Raw genomic sequence first — 22,203 nt, forward strand, 5'->3', positions numbered from 1 at the left:
CAGGATATCAGAAGAGCAAGAAATCATTTTGCGATGTTTTACTCAATTTTTTTCACTTTCAAGAACAACTGCTGACGATAGAGATATAAGACTCTCGTATATTCTTTCTCTTGCATTTTTCCCTTCAGCATTTTCATACGGTGAACTCCCCTGACTGGTGATCTTAATACGTGACTGATCCTAGCAATGCCATGTTGTTTCTCTGGCCGATGAATATTGGACAAAGAATATTGGCCATAGGCCTTGAGAGGAGCACGCACGGGCTTAGCAGCTCCTAACCATGTTGACAACGCGTTATTGAAATTTTATTAAATTTTATCCCTGAGTCAAAGCTAATTTCAAATGTTAATATAATTTACACGCAAGCAGAAGGCAATCCCTACCAAAGTGAGCATTCGTAGGACCAGTTTACGTCCTTATGGTACGGCATGGTCCTTACGGTATCTGCGACAATTGAGCCCTTCCTGTTTTATGCGACGAGAGCAAATTATCCCTCCCCATATCGCTCTGTACTGCTTCCCTCTCAACGTGCTCATTTCGTTTCGCTCCATTCTCATTTCAAGAAACAGTAATGATAGTGAAACACAGGGTGCGGAATCATAACTTCCTTTTTTAGAAAGCAAGATAAAGGAAGTTATGTTGCCACACCCTGTACTTCTTTGATTCATAACATATAACCCTTGATAAAACATTCAGAGTATGTCGCATTATAGAACAAAATATTTAAAGGAACTTTGTAATATGTTCCAGAGAGTCGGTATGCCATCAATTTTCAAGGCTGCAGATTGTTAAACGTTCGACGGAAACTATTCACAAAACAAGAATTCTGACATTATATTTATTAGTTAGGATTTTGGGAGAAGAACCGAGTCAAAGCCGTATGACTACTGTGCTGTCGCGGCAAAATCGTACATAACCCAAATAAATAGATATATTCTCACAATCGAGCATGCTGGATTTTTAAAGCAAATATTTATCACAAGTATTCCACAAATATTAATCCTTAGGCTTCCGTGACGTCTCTCTGATGAGACAACTATGCTGCTTCCGGGAATTACCTATGCGACGGTAATTCCAGGAAGCAGCAAGGATCTTTCATTCCTAAAATATATTCATCTAAACCCTCATAAAAAACAATGACAATATAGTAGTTCAACATCCTGTAAATGAGGTACGTTTTTGATTATGTACATCAATATCTTCACAATATCCCGCAAGCCGCCGCAATGGCTAATGGCGGGGGTACTGCTAGTCTAGACTATATATTTATTTCCATAACTAAACTGAATAAGCGAAATTTGAAAGTGCTTCGGTTTTTTTATACCAGTAAAAGTCGCAACTTTTTGAATCAAATTCAAATTTTCCAATTCGAAATTTATTTCTCTTCAAATTTTCAAATCAAGTTCAAATTTTATTTCTCTCAAGAGTGCTCCATATATATACTATATATATATATATATATATATATATATATATATATATATATATATATATATATGTGTGTGTGTGTGTGTTGTGTGTGTTAAAATAACAATTAGGTGAATTGGGGTTTGTCCTAATTGTATATAGGTCCCTTTATTTGATTCCACTAAGTTAATTACTCAAAATCACTCAAATCAAATAAGGACGGTCACCAACAATACCTACATCAATGTGAAAACCGATACTTCGATAAAAAAACTCTTGCTCTTGGAAACAGTGTGAGTTCTTTCAGTCGCACTGCAAAAAATATAAAACCAGATTTTTTACAATGGCTTTAAAATACAAATATTAAATTTAAACTTTTTTCAAATGGGTGGAGTATACATATAATCGGAGAATTGGAGTATTTCACCAAATTCGACTAAACGTACGGAATTTTTGAGATTCGAGAATTTTGACACAATTAGTGTTTACAGAAATGTGTTCTTTACTAATACTTTTCATTGCACTTTTACTTCAGTCAACTCTAAACAGTCAAGAAACCCAAATATAATAAATGCCTAGCTGAGAAAATTAAGGACCTCTTTAGCGGATTAGACAGTTAACGTTCACAAGAAAATACAAATAATTGTTGTAATGGTATTTGATCTCAAATGAGAATGATAATTACTTTTGAAATGCATATTGGGCCGTAATTTACCTAATTTTAATAGAAATGCCACGGTATGCCTTCAGTGATTAATACCGTTTAAATATATTATGCATCATGAATACTAGCAATAGTAAAATGTCGATGGTTGGAAAACCACGGCGACTGCTTCGGTTGGCATATGAATTCAGTATAAAGTAAGTTAAACAGACATTAGATAGTGAACTGATTCTATTTATAATATTTCGTAGAATTGTACCATGTAAATAACTTCACGCTATTTTTACGATTTATGTTTAATAAAAATACTGCAACAACCCTATTTTTTATCGCTTTGTATCTGATGACTGTTAATCAAGGTAGTGTATGTAAATATCAAACAGAAATACCACGGACAGGGAAATATTTTGTATATACGTACTCTCATTCTGGAGTATGAGTGATAATCTCCATCACAAATTGGAAGTCTAAGGAGAGTCGAAGTTATTTTAAACGGTTAACTAAATGAATGGGCATTCTTTAACACTACTCACCAATTTTAGCTTGGAAAATCGGAATACCAAAGCTCCGAGCAACTTATAGATTAACAATGTATAAACCATATATATGATGAAAATTTTATCTTCATAGACGAAAATAACTTTTTATCTTCACAAAGGCTCCTGTGAACTCTCAGAGACCAACAATAAGGAAAGAGAAACCTTGCCTGACCGACGGATGAAGTGAACGTGAAAAGTGATTAGTTTGGTGGCTTCACAATGTAGTAGGGTAATTGATATGCTACGAACACTTACAAAAAGTGGTCATGAAGATTATAATCATCTCATCAACGGTTTTTAAATGTAAATTAAAGCAATTAAATTAATAGAACAAGTGGCCACTGTTGGATACAACGTCCAATGGTATGAATAGGGGCCAGAAGACCAGATTTTCTGTAGCCCTATTCCTACCTAGTCTGACACAGAAATCCGAATCCGACACAGAAAGCTCTGAATAAGACCATTGATTATATTGTTATCCATCTGTTGACTCAGGCTGGTGTTTTTTAGAATTATAATTCCTACACCTATTTAAATTGTTATAATATCCAAGTACTGATACCGAATGGAAGTGACATTCGACAATACAAGCATATTCTGAATAAAAATTTCCACAACAGATCTGCCATCTCCGAGCGCACTTCACCGTTAAACCTTTCATGATAATCTCACCCTCAGGGAAGAGAGCGCGCTGTAAGAAAATGTTTCATGAAATTGAATTTGGGGTAATCATTGGTTTTCTCACAAATGGCTCGTCGCATCTGGTAGTTACGTGCTTGATTCACCTACAAATATTGAACGGGTTCGAATCGATTCAAAAAGTAATCCTAGTCTTAAGCCTTGCCCTTTGCGCCGACACTCGCATAAGCTGCTTCTTTCCCTTACCTCTGACTCTACAATATGCCTGGCATTGACAAGTCCCCAACCAGTGAAAACTTTATTGGAGATACCAACTCGGTGTACCGATATTGGGAATTTCATACGGTTTACGCCGTTAACAGTGACGAAGGCGGGAGAGAGGGGTATTTATCGATCGATCCCCGGAGTGCAATGGTAGACCATAAAGAATGCAATGGCGATGTTTCACGCAAGCAGCCACTGTATTCAACGTTTTCACATTGCATACGTAGTGTTACCTCACTACTCATGGACTGGGGTACAGACATGCTGCCGTAATTAAACGGATTCATTTTCGTTGCACACCAAATCATCATCAAAGGAAATGTTTGGTAAAATATATTTTACCATGGGTAAATATAATTTATACAGAATGATATCAGTAGTTACAAACTAACAGTCTAACTAGCAAAAACGTATGAGACTAAGTATGACACGAACCGATGATCTATCTAAAGGAAAATAATTCAAAATTGACGTTTGTTATCAAAGCATATCACATTAGCATATGCTATATATTCCCAAATTCTTTGAGTTAAAATATCCAAAATTATCGAAACCATGATTATACTTGAAAAAAACCAGGAGTAAATTGTAAATACAACAAGTTATCACTATGACAACGTCTCAATTATGTTTAAATAGTTGTATCACACCTTGAATTTTACCAGAAAAATTGTCCGATGATAAATAATATATATTTTTAAAATTTTATTTCATTTTAAACTGAGGATACCATACATTCGATCTTATTATTTAAAGTTCATAAGGCCATGAATGAAAATGACGTAAAATAATAAATTATTTTGCTTGATTTTTAGAATATATCTCTTAATATTGCATTTATTATCCATTATTTTCAAGATTCAAGACATTTCAAGATTTTTCCAAATTGTAAAGAAAATAAAAGGGAAATATCCATTTTTTTAAACTGGAGTGGACGTTAATATTGATTTAAATTAAACATCAACTTACATAGAACGCTCCATTTTGAATTAAACGCTGAAGGGTGTAGCCTTTAATGAGGTACCCAATAATTAGGTGGAAGATTGGATTTTTAGTTGGTTTTTTTCAACCTCTTATAAGGGATAAATACATAAAATTTGCATTCAATGCTACTTATCCTTAAAATGTAAATTTTAGATTTAGATATCCTTAGCTTAAATGGTGTGTTTTCCGCTTTACACGCTCTATACTTACTTTCCGTAAAGGTGTAGATGGCCTTGAAGCCGCGGGCGTATCGTGATGAATACAGACCTCGGAACTCGAGCACCATACGCGGCCCATTGGACATCAAAGGCAAAGGAATACTCGAGGCGCAAAAATTGTCAATTTTCTCCATTCTTCCGTCAATCTGCACGTAGGCCATGAGGGAGTCTATTGTCTCACAGCTGAAAAAATAATCACAAGATGATAGTCAATACAATGATAAGTATTCTGCTTAATATATATTTTGTGACCTCTTTTAAAAAGATGCGTCTAACAAGAACTCTGAGTAATTGAAAACAATGGAAATAAACAGAGTTATCTGAGAGTGTTTGCGTAAGTGAGCGTAGGATTGGATTCTTCCGTAATTACGCGATGAACCTTATCTAAAACTCTGGCATTTATTCTCGACTTTTATTCATCAAAGCCAGCCAAAATATCTTCATTAAAGTTAGAGCATAAATGTTCATAAGTCTAGATGTAACAGAAACATGCATAAAACAAATGTGTCTGCAGAGAGGAGCATGATCAATAACTACACAAACTATGAGTGAAAATAACCGCTGGAGAGTGATAATTTTTTTCAAATACCTGATGACGTTTTTTCAAAGGAGACTAATAATTAGAAAACAATGTAAGCGTGGGACATATATTACTCTTAAAATTTGTTGTCTCCGGCGTAACTTTATGGAATTAACATAATATATTTAAATTAAATAAGTAACTTTGTAATTTCACACACACTTTATTTAGACAAAGTACAAAGTTGTCATCTTTGAGGATCACCTGTAGATGACGCCCAACGCCGAAACCTGGGTCGTGTTCTAAATAAAGTGTGTGTGGCATTACAAATTAACCTTATTTCATTTCAACATAACGTGTATTACTCTTACCTGATTATTTAACTTTTAGAGAAAGAAAAAATGCATACTCTCGATTTTCGTGTTAAAAATTATCTCAGATAAATTAAATTAATTGCCATCGTACGGAAAAAGCAAGTAATGTGCATGAACACAATAACAACGAATAGATTAATCAATGTTGCGGTGGTTGATAACAGGAAAATGAATTAGTTTTTCTTGATTTATATTTTTAATTGCGCGCTTGCAGAGGAAAACGAAAGACGTTTGGTGGGAACGCTCGCGTGTTGTGAAAATAAACAGAAACATTCATTAATAATTCTAATTCTGTATCAACTGCAAATGATATTAGTTCAAAAGCTACTTTTTTCTTATGTATGAGGGGAAAATATTCGAATCTGTATTAATATAAAACTCTAGAAATTTAAAGTAATTAATATGCATGCACACCTACAAAGGGTTTTCTAGCGGTAAAAACTGACGAATGACTTCCGAAACTTATAATACTTATTGAGTTTATTTATTACGAACTTCCCCATTCTAAAATGTTTTCATTTTAATTAATTTAATCTCTGCTCTTCAACGGTTTTCTCGTACAAATGTATACATTAATCCACATTTATAAATTACGATAAGGCTTAATGGGAACCAAATCTTTTTAAAAAGAATACAAAAATTTAATCTCCAAAAAGGTCACCATTGGTTGAGATACCACGAAAGGTGAAGATTTCACCGTTATTTCGAGGAATCCGTTGAACATAATTCGTTGAACAAAATTGTTTTGCGGAAATATCATGCGGAATTTTGAGTTTTGATAAAGAAAACAATTTTCAATATAAATAGATGAAATTGTATCAGTTGAAATAAGGTTCATATTAAATGATTAAAACGTAAAATATTCAGTATAAAGTGAATATTTTTCTTACAAAACTCCCTTTAGCTGCAGAAAAATACAGATAAATATTTCATTCTTTCTTGAACCCATAAAATAAGAAAAAATTTGAGATGCTCAAACATGAAAGGCCTGTCCCAGGGTCACAGGTAGACATTTCAGGTTGGGGCAATCTACCTGCCTTTCATGAAGTTTTTTTCCTAAAAGGGCACTAGGTACTGATATTCAAAGGTTCAGTATATTTGATAATAATTTTTGTCACAAGCAATATTCATCTCGCTGAAACCTAATGTATTTTCATCGTTTGGAGAATTTGACTGTACACGAACGTAGTGGGAACCTTCTTATATTTAATTCAAACTATGTAAATAATTATGCATATATAAGGATGAGTATGAGCATGAGTATGAGTATGTAAATGAGTAATAAATAAATATATATATAAATTTATGTTTATGTATACATATACCAGCGATATGGCTATATACATGCATTACATATACATATATATATATGTATATATATATAATTATATATATATATATATATATATATATAATAGGAAATCTCTGGCACAATATATTTTGTCATGATTAATATTTACTTATATAAATAAATAAAAACATAAATATTCAAAAAGGTGAATATAAGGTCAGTCGCAAGGCAGCGATGATGTAAAACTTGAAAAGACAAAATGAAGAGACAGTTCTGGTTTTTCATTATTTCTGCGGCCCGACCTCATTTCTCAGCGGAAGGAAGAACACTAAGGATGCGGGTGATCGACAGAACGGGCAAAGGAATATGGGAATGAAGAGGGACGGGGTGAAGGGGTTTTGGGGTAATCGGAAGAGGTAGGGGTCGACTGGAATGAGAAGAGTGTACCTCCTAGTAGGCAAGATTGAAAATAAAATCCAAGCCAATGCCAAGGAGCCATATGCATGCCGATTCGAGGGTTTTCAGGTTTAGCGGTATGTTTGAATGCGAAGGGAGAAAATGAAATAACGTTTGAATAAAACATGCGGGTTTCAATATTTAGGCACTGTTAGAGAGCCTGATGCGGAAGAATATTTGCATAAGGTGCTGTGATAGTTGACGGGGATGTTGAGGGGTGTGGAGCACTGCCCAACGCAGAATGAGGGACAGAGTTTACCGTCAAATTGATAGATTATGTTGACGGATGTGCATGAGGAGGTTCCAAGGGATGGGACAAGATTTGTTAGTTGAGAAGTGAGCCAAGGAGTGGAAAGATAGTATAAGTTAAACATTTTTATCAATTACCGGGTACTGGTGTGGCTTTTTGGATGGCAGAGGATTTCAATAAAGGCTTGGCGTATTTTAATATGTCCAATAAATTAGCGGGTCGTTCATAAGTAGCCTAGATAGATTTGTGTAATAGGTTTACCTTTGTTTTTTCGTTAGTCTAAATGGGAAAGAGGCACTTGAAAATATAATAGATTCCTGGGAAGTACGTAAGTTCTTTAGAAGGGGAGGGTGCGCCAGTTTGTGTATTGGGAAAGTTGGGAGGAGTGAAAGTGTGGAAGGACTTTTTAATTGAGAATGGGCTGAGGGTAACAGTGGCGGAGGAGAGCAATATGCAGGTTGTGGAGGAATGTGTCCAGTGAGTTTGAGTTATTACAAATACGGTGACCACGAGAGGAGAGTGAGTATGGTAGAGAGCGTTTAGTATGTGGTGGGTGGCAAATGGTGTGGTGGAGGCCTTGTTGCTTGTTAGTGGGTTTAATGTGGAGAGAGGTGTGAAATTTTGCCTAGTAAGATAAATATTAATATCAAGGAAAGTGATTCCTGCGGTGGAGTTGAAGGAGAGAAAAGAGGTAGGGAGGAAATGAATGTTTCAAGAGAATCCATGCTATGTGGCCTGAGGAGGAATATATACGGTATATATGATCCCATTGAAGATGTTGCAGGGGGTAACCGGAAAGGAAGATATTTTCAAGGAGGCTAAGGTGGAGGTTTGCGTATGAGATACTGTATGCTCTTCATGTTGTTTCTAAGTTTTACAGATCATCGACATGCTTGTGACGGACCTCATGCGAATATATAATTTTAAACTTTCTTTATCAGGGTGGCGTCTGTGAGCACGCGATTTTTCCAATGGTTTGGGCAAATAAAATTTCATTGTTGAATAGCTCTTAATCCATCTTTACTACCTCCTTTGTATTTATTCCATTAGTCCCCTCTCCTCCCCACAATTCCTAGCTCTTCCTCGATTATTTTCATTTCTGTCCACTTCACCGTTTCCGCCGTGCTACGCAGCAATATTTCAAAACCCTCAAGTCTACGCCCATTATCCTGCTTCAATAAACATGTTTCCACGCAACGCAAAACAAAAGAAGAAAATTTAGAGAAGTATACATATTGTAAGCAAAATTAATAAACCTAATTTTTGGTGTCGTATGCTTAGTGTGTAATTACCCAGAACACACCCTATCGGTGGCGGTCAGTAATCATGTAGATAGAAGTTGACTGTGTCCAGCGGTGCCACCCGAAACTGAACCCAGGCCCACCAGTCAGTAGCTGAGAGATTATCCACGGGACTTCTGCACCCCGAAATTGAGAAATTATTTCGACATTAATTATTACATATGAATCTTAACAACACGGAAATATTTTTCCTGCAGTTTTCGTTCTAGAATCTAGAATCAGCCATCAGCATTAAAAATTTTAACTGAATGGATTGATGATGTAAATATCTTTTTAGAAATTTAAAACAAACTGGAACATAAGGAAAATATTTCGATATTCTTTAACTGAGAAGGGGAAAGAAGGGAAAAAATGGAAAAAAACTTCACCAGACAAGCGTTTTACAGAAATGGTATGATTGTGTATCAAAGTTTTGGAAATTCTTGGAATAACTCAGGCAATCCTAATCTTAACCCTTCTCAATGGTATCGGGCTCAACCCTTTGAGCATTCATCTTGAGGAATAAGACAAACGTTGTGAAATTCATCAAAACCTTTTATTAATACGGTTCTACCGATTTCATCACATAGGTGACAGTACATTGGTGAGGTACCCGGAGATGCTACCTTTGAGATGAAACCAGTAGCACCGTATTAATGGAAATTTTTGATAAAATTTACAAACTTTGTCTTATTCCTCATCTTAACTCTTTTTTATGCAACCCATTTGAATTGCATTGATCTAGCCTAAAGTTCAAAACAAAAAGGTTCTTCTCAAGGGTGTTACAAATGAAACAAATGTGCTTTGAAGAATAGGTGACTGAAATGTAAATTACTAAGTCACAAGTGTGTGTTTCGGTAATCTCGTGTTTTGCGCAACATGCAACTCTGATTGCTTAGTCCCTAGACCACCAAATACCTATAATTACTGGTAGAGCACACTTAATAAAAAATAATAATAGTAACTAGTCAAAGGCTATTTTTGCATGATGTTAAACCACAGAACCGTAACTTTCTTTTTAAACTTCAACCATGTATTTTAATTTGAAAATCACTTACTCTCTAGATGTGACAACCCATTCATCCACACATGAATTTAAGAAGGTAGAGGTAAGGAGGAGGATATTGTAATTTGTGAATATTGCTACGGAAAAATCAAGGAGCGATGACTACGAGAAAGGTAGTTACTAGAACCAAAGGTATATTTCATACAAATTTAAATGGCCCAATAGAACCACCAATTTTGTTTACTAAAAACTTACCACCATCAGGTTCTAAGATGTTTGATGCACTACAGATCTTCATGTGTTTGAAATGTGTTACTTGAAGTAATATAGAACATCGAAACATGGCCGAGAATACCAACATTTTAAACTTGTAAGAAATTTATATCATTTGGTAATTAATATGCTCCAATTTCTTCGAATCATACCTAAATATACGCAATTCACGATTAAAAATAAAATACTGAGGATAAAAATAAAAAGCTATGTGACAGAATAAGAAACTAGAAACCAGTGGAAAATACAGAACATTAATAATCTATGAGTGATCGATGGAAGTGCTGGCACAAGCATATAAATAGCATGCAACCTCACTAAATAGGAAAACTAAATGGAAAAAGAGAAGAATAAAATTTTAACTTATGGACGAAAAGCTGGTCATTACAATCCAAAAATATAAGGCATTGAAGCAGGCTATAAAGTTTACAGCTTAGAAGAAGCATTTTGGAAACAATGATAAACTTTTTTCATAGAACATTTTTAGTATATCAGTTTTAAAGCCGTCTTATAATGAGAAATTAATGACTTTGGAAGACCATTCAAAACAAATGCACGTCCATCTCAATGAGGAACTGGTTTCAATGTGCGAGGAGTCCAAGAAATTTAAAAGGAGCCCAAGAAATAAATTCCTCAAGGGAAAAATATATTTCTACCTTTGTGTTATGTGGAATTCGAATGGATAACAGAGAGAGATTGAAAGCAGTGATAGTGAGTCAGCGTAGAGCAAATTATACTGAAAACATGTATCCTTATTGAAAGCCTCACAGAAGCAGCAAAGTGGATAAAAGCAGTAAAAGTGGATAAAAATAAATCGTGAGGGTTATCGTATTCATTAAAAGTTTTCATTAAGAATTTGAACACAATTAATTAGAACGGAAAAATATGGTTTTTTTCTTCTTTTTTTACTTTAATTATAAATTAATAATTTTCAAGTTTTTGAAGGAAATAAAATATGGAATTTTGGATGCACCCGAAAAAAACTCTGAAACCTGAAAGTTTAGATAAAAAGATAAATGAATTTAGAGCGTGCGTTGCTGCTTCCGAGAGCCAGTGGATGAGGGTAAGCCAAGTGAACATGCAAGGATTTTCAGTCGATGTCCCTTTCATGAGGCACCTCCCAATACAGCTCCTGAGGCATTCGCCTCTAATGACGTCACACATGTTTCCAGCCTCATGTCCGTTGGTGAATCGTGTGGGCACGAATACTGGCATGCCTCAATGAAATAGTGACGGAAGGCCGGGAGTAGCTCATGCGTTATATTTGCACAGTGGACGAGAAAGGCCAAACACGCACCCCCTCGGGGATTACTCACATTGATCACAAGAAATTGAAGATAGAATGAAACATGTTACATGGGAGGGTGTGAGGTTTGCCACCCACCGCATACTTCGGCGTAAAATCAATGCTTACCTCCGCGCCGGATTATGAAGCGTGAAGATGATTTGGAAATTGCGGGTTGGACCGGCTTCTAACCATTCAAGTGACGTTAAGTCAATTATTGGTTGATTGCTCGGGAAAGCTGCTCCCTGTCATGCGATTCGGCAATTGACTCCCTAGTGTTTGGATATTACCGCCTGGGGACCGGCCATCTGTTCACCTGTTCATCCTTCCACACAAAGCTGCGTGACAATTTTTTATATAATTTTATTACAAGATGTTGATTCTCTCTGGTTAATTTAAGAGGTAGAGCGAGATTTATCTTGATTAATGAGAATAAAAAAATTCTCGAGAATACCCATGTCTACCGCTCAAACATTTACATTGAATTTCATTTGAAACGTATATCATACTAACGTATACCATAGTAAGAATGCCATTTGAAGTGTACGAGAATACGCAAGTAAGAAACCAGAAATATATCGGTTTTAGAATATATAGATAAAATACCTAAAATCTGCATGTTTCTGGGGTTTCACCGCGGCCATCGGGTTTGGACTGGCAATAGTTTCACCAGCATTTCAGTTAGCGTCCTCATGTAGAAAATATATTGATGAAATTTCCGTCGCCTTCACATATGGATTGTATAGTCATATCCTGTCTTCCATCTGATAGATTGGTTACCACACAGCTCTTTTCCACGCATTTTGTAGTGGGTATCCGTTTTCTCGGTTGAAGTTTTCCGGTGTTTAGGCTATTTAAATCGCCTGTCTTATCAATCTAAGACAGTATTTCTTCTCTTTGGCTATTACTGGCGCTTCTTCTAATTGTATTCCGTGCCCTGGTTCTCTCCACTCGTGTTCGGAGATGGTGGATAAGCTGAACAGTGTTTTCTAAGTAGATTTCTTGTGTTCTGTCATTCGAACACTTAATTGTTTACAGGTATCACAAAATACGAATGAAAGCGTTTTCCGCTAGGGCATGATGCTCGGTTTTCTCCTACGGTTTATTTTTGCGGAATTTTGTCCGTAGGCCTCGTCAGTTTGTCAGCTATTTTTGTCAAGCAGTTGTATCATGTGTCGACTTCATGCTTCCATACTGGACTATGGAAATGTATTCGGTGGTCACTGAAATGGAGAGAATATTGGAATATATATGGCTTTTTTATCTTTCTAATTCCTGGGTGTGCCTTGTCCGCATGCCTTCTCCTTCACGGCCTTTATCAGGACCAAGTCACTTTATACACTCCGTTGTACCAATTTCATTTGGTGTAATTTCTCTGGGGTTAGTAGGTCGGGGTCCGGTAAGCGCGGTGCACTAGTGCGGCCATCAGTGGCATTTTCTGTGTTGGCTGGTGGTGCGAGTAAGCGTTCAAGAATCGGTCAGTAGGGGTTTTCTTCCTGAGGTCAAATTTCTCGCAACTTCTTTTCATTACCAAGAAAGAGTAGTTGGTTGTTCTCTCCCTTCTCCATGGTGAATTTTATGACCTAATGCCGGGAATTTAGATGCTGAAGAACCTTCTCCAGTTCGTAAGAGGCATGCAATCAGGTAACCAGCATGCCGTCAATGCACCTCAACCAAAGGGTAGGTTTTTGTCACACAGTCCAGCGTCATTTTTTCGAATTTCTCCATTTAGATGTTCGCCACTGCTTGAGTGGTGAAACCACCACAGAACCTTCTGTTTTCACGTAGTAATTTCCGTTTCAAAGGAAAAAGGTAATTCGAAAGTTCGGGGTAGTCCAATGAGATTCCAAAAGAGGATCCTATGACCGATAATGATGATCCATGACGGTAACCAACGATTCCTAAATCGGGACTTTGCTAAAGTGGGATTTGATGCCGAAGTTGACTAGGATGTTGTTTTTTTTTATCGTGACGTTATTAAAGACATGGATAAAATGAATGGATCTCACACTTCACAAATTAAGACGCTCTCCCCGTATGGAGTTGGAGAGCCTGAGCCTAGGATCGGGATAGGCTCACTTTTGGTCTTGAGTTTTTCGAAATTTTCGACATGCCATATGATCTCGATGGTTTAATGGTAGACCAGAGAAGGCCTCGTTGTTCCTCTTTCGGAAGAGAACATTTTATGTGTGTCCCTTTCTGTTCTGGCATTCAGGTTGGTTTTTAAAATTCGATTGGTCCTTGAGGACCTCTGATGGAACATTTCTCATGTCTCATTATACAGTGCTCACCTATCAGGATAGGGATAAAAAAGCTACATGCTTCAATTGGATTAATATTGATGATTTTTCTCCTCCGTTTATAAGTTCTTCTAGCATTTTCTCATTATGGAACATATCTTATGGCGCCACCGAAAATTCGGAATACGTGTGAGTTTCATTTTATGTGTTTCTGTGTTTTTGTTTTTGTTCGCTGGTACTATCTTGATATACGAGGGTCATCCGGAAAGTAGTACCCGTTCGTGCCGCATGAAGTGCTGACGACGCGAGTAGCCGCTGGACGAGGTCAGATAGCTTCAGTGGCTTGTCTGCCTTCTCTGAGCCAAGTTGCGTGACGCTAGCATTGCCTGTGTTGTTTCTGTGATTGTTTACAATGTTTAAAAAAATTGAGAACGCCGCCAGTTGTGAAGTGAGGGCAGTGATTAAATTCCTCAATGCAAGAAACGTTCGCCCATGTGATATTCATCGCCAATTAAAGGAGGTGTATGGAGACAATGTAATGGACGAGTCGTCTGTTCGGCGGTGGTGTCGCAACTTCAACATGGGGAGGGGGAACACACACGACGATGAGCGTTCGGAGAGACCGTCTGTCATTACAGACCAACTGGTGAGCTCAGTTGACGAATTCGTGAGGAACGATCGGCGCGTCACAATTGATGACATCTGTGAGCATTTTCCCAATGTTTCTCGAACAATTGTTCATGAAATTGTTAAACACCATCTGCATTATGCAAAAATTTGTGCAAGATGGGTCCCTCGCGTATCTCAATGAGCTGGCGGCGAAGGACTATGCAGCAGGAATACAGAAACTTGTCACACGTTATGACAAATGCCTTAATTTGCTTGGAGATTATGTTGAGAAGTAGTTTAAAGTATCCTCTTTCAAATAAAATTTTTTATGTTTGTTAATATTTACTTTTGTGTCTTTATTTCACGAACGGGTACTACTTTCCGGATGACCCTCGTATGTATATATATATATATATATATATATACACACACATATACCTGTTATAGTGAAAGAACGGGGAGTGAATGATGCTAAGTAGGTTGGACTACTTCTGAATGTATTGTGGGGTAATGTGGATCGGAAAAATAAGGAGGGGTTATAAAGAAGGCGTTCGTAGACCAGTGTGTAGTCAGGGTCAATGCAAAGTCTGGGAATTTCAAATTGCCCCGATGATTTTATAATTCAATATTTGCGACAAATATCCGCAAGCGAATTGATTAAATTGAGTTTGTAATGAAATATAATAAATGCCATGTAGTCTGCAACTTTCCTCTTCAATCTGATATTGAAATTAAGCAAGCAACAGAATTCATATAATGACTAAAGCGTTCTTTCAGGAATCGATTATCCAAGTTGCAAAAGCCGGCAGTCACGATCACAGCATACGTGTCACGTGAGACATCTAATTTCCAACTACGTACAACAGTAAATTAGCAGAGTAACCGTACTCTAGCATATTTCATGGGTTTCATGAATAAAAACCTTTTTATGTGTCTTGCAAGCATTTAATTTCTAATTAAATTGCACTTTATTAATGAAATTAAAATGTATCAATTAGACATAATTTTTATCAGTTGTGACCAAAATATACGTGCTTTGATTGGCTCCAAAGTTTTTTATATAATGGTAGCAATATATGTTTAATAATTATAATTTTGTATGGAATGCAATATCACCAATTCATTAGATTCTCTTTTCTTAAATTTAGAATTACTATAAGGTAGGTTTGAACCTGAAAGGAATTTCCCTTAGTAATAAGATTCACATCATAAAATAAAAACCATTCGGTGGAAAAACCTATTTGGTATTAATGGTATATTATTTCTATATTAGGGATGCAACGTTAAAGCGGGATAAAATAATTAACTTTAGGGCCAACCAACAACCGTAAGATACTTACTCTTTAGAGTCATCTTGTGGATGGTAGAGGTTGAAGTCTGTGAACGTAACTTGAATTCTTTCCTTTCCACGACCTTGGAAGTCGAATCGACACTGGCTCCTGGAAGGATATGGGTTGGGATAATCCGGTGAAGTAAGAGTGCCATTCTTGGAAATGTCGCTGGAGAACACTTGGTTGCAGTTGGTTGCTGAAAAGAAGAAATTCAATTAACTTGATTTTACTACCAACAATTAGTAATGCCCTATTATATGACTCAATACCAAGGGATAAAAATATTCACCTTGATGCAACTAATTAATCACACAAATCAAAACATTTTGTGATTAGACGTCGTCTAGGACGATTACATATACATGATAATATTCTTTTCATAAAAAAGAATTTTATCCTTCGGACAGCATCTCGACATATCATAGGAATACCTCTTAATCAGCGAAACGAATGTTTCATTAAAGTGTGCAAATAAAAAGAGACGCTTCAGGCGTGCTACTGTGGTACATCATGATTAATTAAAAATTGGCAATTTTCCACGAAATAAAATTTAATACGACCAGTTTCAATGGAACTACATCATCATCAGGAGAAGGGCCTGATGACGATATAGTTGCATTGAAACCGGTCGTGTTAAATTTTATTTTGTGGAAAATTGCCAATTTTTAATTAAGATTTGCAAGTTTTTACCAAAATAAAATGCTCCAATTTTTTAGTATAAATGCATCCCGTAAAAACTTTGGAAGGTTGTTAAATAATTTCCTTTAATTTTCTATGGATGGATTTACTCTAGTGCCATTCTGCTATCTGAACCCTTGCCACCATGACACGAGAGCATTTAAATAAAAATTCTATTGCGAAAAATATTTAAGCATACACGGTATTAATATTCGTTTAATAAACATGAACTAACTACTGAGTACAAATTAATTGGATTAAGGTGGCACAACCTGCTGAAAACTGAAAGAGTCTTCATCCTTCCGGTGAAAAGGGTGGTTGTACCTTCGAAATATTTAAAAACAAAATCGTGATTGTCTGTTTTTCTCTTGTGGAGGGAGTTGATGACAGGGACGTTGAGTACGGATATTAAGAAAAGACTCGTAAAAACTTTGATATGGAGCGTAGCTATGTACGGTGCGGAAACGTGGTCATTGAAGCAGGAGGATAGACGTATATTGGAGGCTTTTGAAATGTGGGTGTGGAGAAGAATGGAGAAGGTGAAATGGACAGAGAAGGAAACAAATGAGGAAGTACTTGATATGGTGGGCGAAGAGAGGGGTTTGTTGGGAGAAATCCTATGGAGGCAGGAAAAGTGGATGAAGGCGGTATTGACCGGCAGTGGGATGTTGAAGACTGTAATTGAGGAGAGAATGTTGGGCAAAAGAGGAAAGGGAAGGAACAGGATAGGGATGTTGGACGGGATGAAGGGAGGAAGAAAGTACTCAGAGATGAAGAGGGACCTGATGCAGAGTAGGACGTTGTGTTTTGCTGGGGGCCACAAATTATTGAATTAGTAATTTTGTCCATCCAAAAACCTACCTTAACCGGTAGATTACCTAATAATAATATATATATATATACACACACACATATAATATATATACACACATTATAGAAATATATATAAATTTATTTATCAATATAATTATATATATACATATAAAATTATTTATACATATAATTATATGTATATATATACATACATATATCTGTGTGTGTGTGTGGGTCGCGGTAGTCCTGGGGTAGAGCGATGGACTACTGACCGGGGGGCTTCTAATTTCTATCGGTTAGTTTTGTACTTCCACTTTCCTAAGAATACGTCCGAAGGAATGTAGTTAGATAATGTGATACACGTGATTGCAAAAATTCAAACTTCAGCGTAGGAGGGGGGCAGATCCTTTCCCTATGTGTGTATGTGTGTCTTTTTTTGACTCTGTACCTTATTCCCAAGGATTACGGTAATGTTTTACGGTTTATAGTTACCAAATTTTTATTTAAGAGAAATGTGACCGGCCAAGGAGTACTGCTTGATAATGTTAAAAATAAATTTTGATCTATATTCCATCGTTCTGGTGACACTTGAACCATTAGCCACAGGTTACGGGACGGAAACTGAGAAAGGATTAGATATAAATTCAGATGAGTTTGATAATAGTTTATCCGGAGGGACTGACTCAAATGCTAATATCACCCCAATAACGAACATTCCTGATCACTATATCCTTTTGCTTTCTTGGTATGACTTATCACCCGAAAAACCAGCTCTTTAGAGGCAGGTGTGCGTGGAGAGAGGGAAAACGACGGAGGCGCACGAGGAAAGAGAGGAGCAAAAAGGAAACCTTAGGAGAGCTTCAGAAGACACCCTTGAAATGAGGTGGTGCCTTTATTTCGCGGAATAGCCCAAATGATTTTTTGCTGTCCCCTTCAAATTCGCTGGTGGTCAGGATGATAGAATGGAGGGAGCCATTTTGAGATATTCTGGGCACAAAATCGGGCATGAGGGATCACCGAATAGCAAATCTTTCATTTTTCCTCTGCAAAAAACTTGAGCATGCTCGACAAAAACCTATTGCGCTTTGTTGCAAAAAATGCCTTTATTGCCTTGACGACCTTCACTAGAAAATGGCATTTTATATTAAAAATTGATATAAGTTTGAAAAAGACCTCGAGGTGTATATGATTATTTTTTCTCTTTAGATTTCCTCTTAGAATTTGAAATTACGTTAAATGATTACGTTTTTCTCGAGGTGATCTTTCGTGTATGCTACAAAAATGAGTGAAATAATTGTCACTAAAATTCTACGTGCATTCTGCTCGTTTACAGTGATTTTACACGAAGCGGGTGGTTTTTCTCTGCCCTGTTTATTTATGAAATTAGATCCTTCTGCGCAAAGTACAAAACACATAACGCGTATTCAAGCTGAGCTGTAGCCAACGTGAAGTCATGTATAGAAACGTAATAAATGGTCATAAAAAAAGTGAAAAATGAGATATTAAATATCTGAAAATGATATTTATGCCTACGTGAAATGTGTAAAACGTAGACTAATAATAATCACTGTAAGAAAGCAGAAAGCAGGGGGTGGCGTGAAAGATTTTCGAAACCATTGGCGTAAACATCAGTTTAAATGGATATTGATTTGGCCATATTTTTCGCCACAGAATATTTTCATAAATGTTGAAGTGTTCACGCAATTTAATAGAACAAAATATACGCAATTGGAATATAAATACACAAGAACACGCAACTTTGCTAAATAATGTGTAGGTCAAATGCATTTGTGTATTGTCCACCCTGCAGGAGTAGAATGCTATACGATAATTAGCAACTATGTTGCATAAAAGTCCACCCTTTTAATTAAATTTATTTTTTGTCTTCACAGTATAGTCAGTGGAGTAGCATAAAAATAGCATAAAAATTGTAATATGTAAAACGGATGTTGCACGAATGAATAAATATTTAGGCCGCATTTGAAATCCACCAAAAGTATTTGCAATCCTTGGGAGAAAGCGTTGATTAAACAATTAGATTAAGTTCCTAGAAAATCCGCCGGATTAGTCTAAAATTGTTTCTGAAGGAATTAGACTGGAAGCAGCTCGGAATGCTAAGGGAACAAGTGAGACTTAGCAAGAAGGTTCATAGCATAAGATTGAACAATGACGCATAAGGAATTATAATGACCCCCACACAATTTAGATAGGTTAGACCACATATTTAAGAGAAGGGAGATTAACTCCCGCATACACTCCTGTAAATACAAGTATTCTTTCTTTCCCGGATAATCAGGAATTATGATAGTAAGAAATCGAAGTCATGATAAAATTATTAAAGATATGCAAGTTACGAGCGAGGACATGATTAAACGCTGTCTAGACATTTGGCACATTCGTAGGTGCATGTGCTTATGCTGGTTAGGTGCCATAGTATGTATTTGCTTATGTGCAAGTTAAAATGGGTTTCGCAGGAATACATTCATATATGCGGGTGTGCATTGGAATGCTTTTGATTGTTTTGCATGTGGTTATAATCTGTTCTACGAGTGGTATTCTAACACCCTCGAATCTACATCTACACTGTTCCCCATCATATCAGTCATATTTATGAATGGCCACCTCACCCCCATAATAGTGAAAAACTTGAATTCGCAGACTATTGCCGAGGCATATTTACTCTTCATCTGCATCTATTAGGTGCCCTGAAAGCCAACTCAAGGGGGCGTAGAAGGTGATTCAACAACAGGCGTGCAACATAAAAGTGAATTTTTTTGCAATTGCCTCATTATCTCTCTCACCAAACTTCTGTCTCTTTCTCTTTCGTACAATTGGATCAAAAGCAGTCGACACAACAGAACCTGGATCAGCGGATTTCTCTACATTTGCTGCTAAATAGGAGAAATCAAAGTTTTTTGAGACAAAAAATATAAATAATAATCTGAAAACAAGTTCAACAATAATATTTTTGAAATATTGTACACGCGAAACATGTTACGAAAAACACATTCATGGGAGAGCAACAAATAATAAATTAAGGAAATTGCTAATGCAAATGGGACGTGAAGCGATTGCTGTATCTGGTGAGTAACATCAGTATTAAGGAAAAAAATCAATGTTAGATATGAGTTCTCCACAACAAAAATTGTAAATAAAAAAACATGAAAAATTATTTGTTTGACTTGTGGGTTTAGCCTAAAAAAATAATACTAAAGTGTACAAAATACAAGTATATGTATTTGCATATTTGTTGGCTATATTGGGTTTTGCATGAATAAATTCGTATGTGTGGGTGTGAGTGTGTGAATTTGTATGCTTTTGTTCGTTTTGTAAGTGAATTTATTCTGTTTTACTATTGGTGTCAAAACACCCCCCGCCACACGCCCTTGCGGCGGCGTGCAGGGTATTGCGTAGGTGTAGAAGTAGATGAATGATATCCAGATGTCCCTTCCACCTATCTTCAAATAAATCACGTGGTGCCGAGTGCTTGTAGAAGTGTTGGATTAGATGTGGTATGGCTGGTGCCCTACCGCACCTCCTTGCAACGGCTTGTGGGTTGGTGCATGGATATTGATGTCGATGAGCAGTTCGCAAAGTGATTCTTCCAGAAAAATGTGAATCCGAAGAAAGTGTAATGCCATATTTCCCGACCTTTGCTCTCCGGAGAAATTGAAAGACGGCTCTGTTGGGCAAAAGTGGAATTAGGGAATAGTGTGGATTTTGGAGCGGTGATAAATTTTGGGAATACACAGCTTACGACTTAATTTCATCGTGGTGCACGAAATACGTTTACCGTGCCGTGTCTACTTGTCCCACTCTCTCAAAACATTTGCTCATATCGAAATCAGACGAAATTAATGCGAGAGTAAGCCAATAAATAAATCGTAAACTTCAGTAAGATAAACGAAGGAGCTGATACGAGCATTTCATTGGGAACGCTTGGAACATCCACCGTAGAGTCCCGCATCAGCCCCTCAGTAATTTTCATCTTTTCGGGCCCCTAAAAAATAATTGGGGTAGCCAAAAGTTGTAAAATGATGATGCCATTGCTCAAGAGGTTACTCGTTGGGTGCGACAGCAAGCAAAAGATTTCTTTGCTGCCGGCTATCAATGACTTTGAAAGAAATTGGATAAGTGCCTGAATGTACAGGGTGAATATGCGGATAAGCGAAATACATTTCAGGAAATTGCTTTGGAAATTATTTTATCAGTTATTCAGTTTTGCGAGTGAATAGTTGCTTACCGTCGAACAAATTTCTAAATTCAAAAATCAATATCTAAAACACAACTCGAGCACACCCATCCTTGAGCGATGCAGATAGGATGGCTGTGCATGTGCAACTGCATGTCTGTTTACATATTTGCAAATATGCATTCATAGTTGTGCACTTGTTAATATCTATACAGAAAGGGTCCTTGCACTCCCAACCACGCGCCTTTGCGGCGGATTGGGGTTTATATAAATAAATTTGGTATAGATCGATTTATTCCATAAGTCAACTAACGGAAGCGTTGAATATCAGGAAGTTTGACTCGAAATCATCAGGAAATAACTCTAATTCTTTGACAGCATATATTTTTCCCAACAGAGCAGTCAAAATCAACACCCGATGACACTAAATATTGAAGACAGTAGTAACTCTAGATTTAAGAATGAAGTGAGAACCTTGGACCTTGGACACATTGACGAGTTATTCTGAAGAGAGTAATGTGATGGATATTTTCATGAAAATCACCAATTTTTTCTTCGAAGTTTTAAGTTCAATTCTTAGTTTTATAATCGGATAATCTGGAGTAAAGTACAATCATGCTTTCTGCCGATTAAATGCAATGTTCTGCTGAAATGGTCGCTAGTAGTGTTCTTTGGATTCCCGAGAACTCTATCACAGGTAATGCGCGGTATGTGTTTTTATTCCTTACTCCTATTACATTCAATTGACATGATAATCAATGCTGAAATGTTGGAAGGCCAGATAACACATATTCTAAGATAGAAGCCATTCCCGCTGCCATATGGAGTTTCAGGTCACCTTCAAACCACCAAGAACGACACAGAGTGATTTCAGATATGACCGCATTACT

General features: G+C 36.7%; 1 protein-coding gene across 1 annotated transcript in view; it reads right to left on the reverse strand.

Moving 5' to 3' along the window:
- Positions 1 to 22,203, reverse strand: part of Sol1 — a 1,662,073-nt gene that overhangs the window by 21,827 nt on the left and 1,618,043 nt on the right. The window contains exons 9-10 of the mRNA XM_071582627.1: positions 15,640 to 15,826; positions 4,708 to 4,898 (exon numbers count right to left, since the gene is read on the reverse strand). Coding sequence (XP_071438728.1) covers positions 4,708 to 4,898; positions 15,640 to 15,826 — 378 coding nt within the window. The remainder of the gene's footprint in view (positions 1 to 4,707; positions 4,899 to 15,639; positions 15,827 to 22,203) is intronic.

This window comes from Hetaerina americana, unplaced genomic scaffold (genome assembly GCF_022747635.1).
Source record: "Hetaerina americana unplaced genomic scaffold, ioHetAmer1.1.p SCAF_12, whole genome shotgun sequence".
NCBI classification, from domain to species: Eukaryota; Metazoa; Arthropoda; class Insecta; order Odonata; family Calopterygidae; genus Hetaerina; species Hetaerina americana.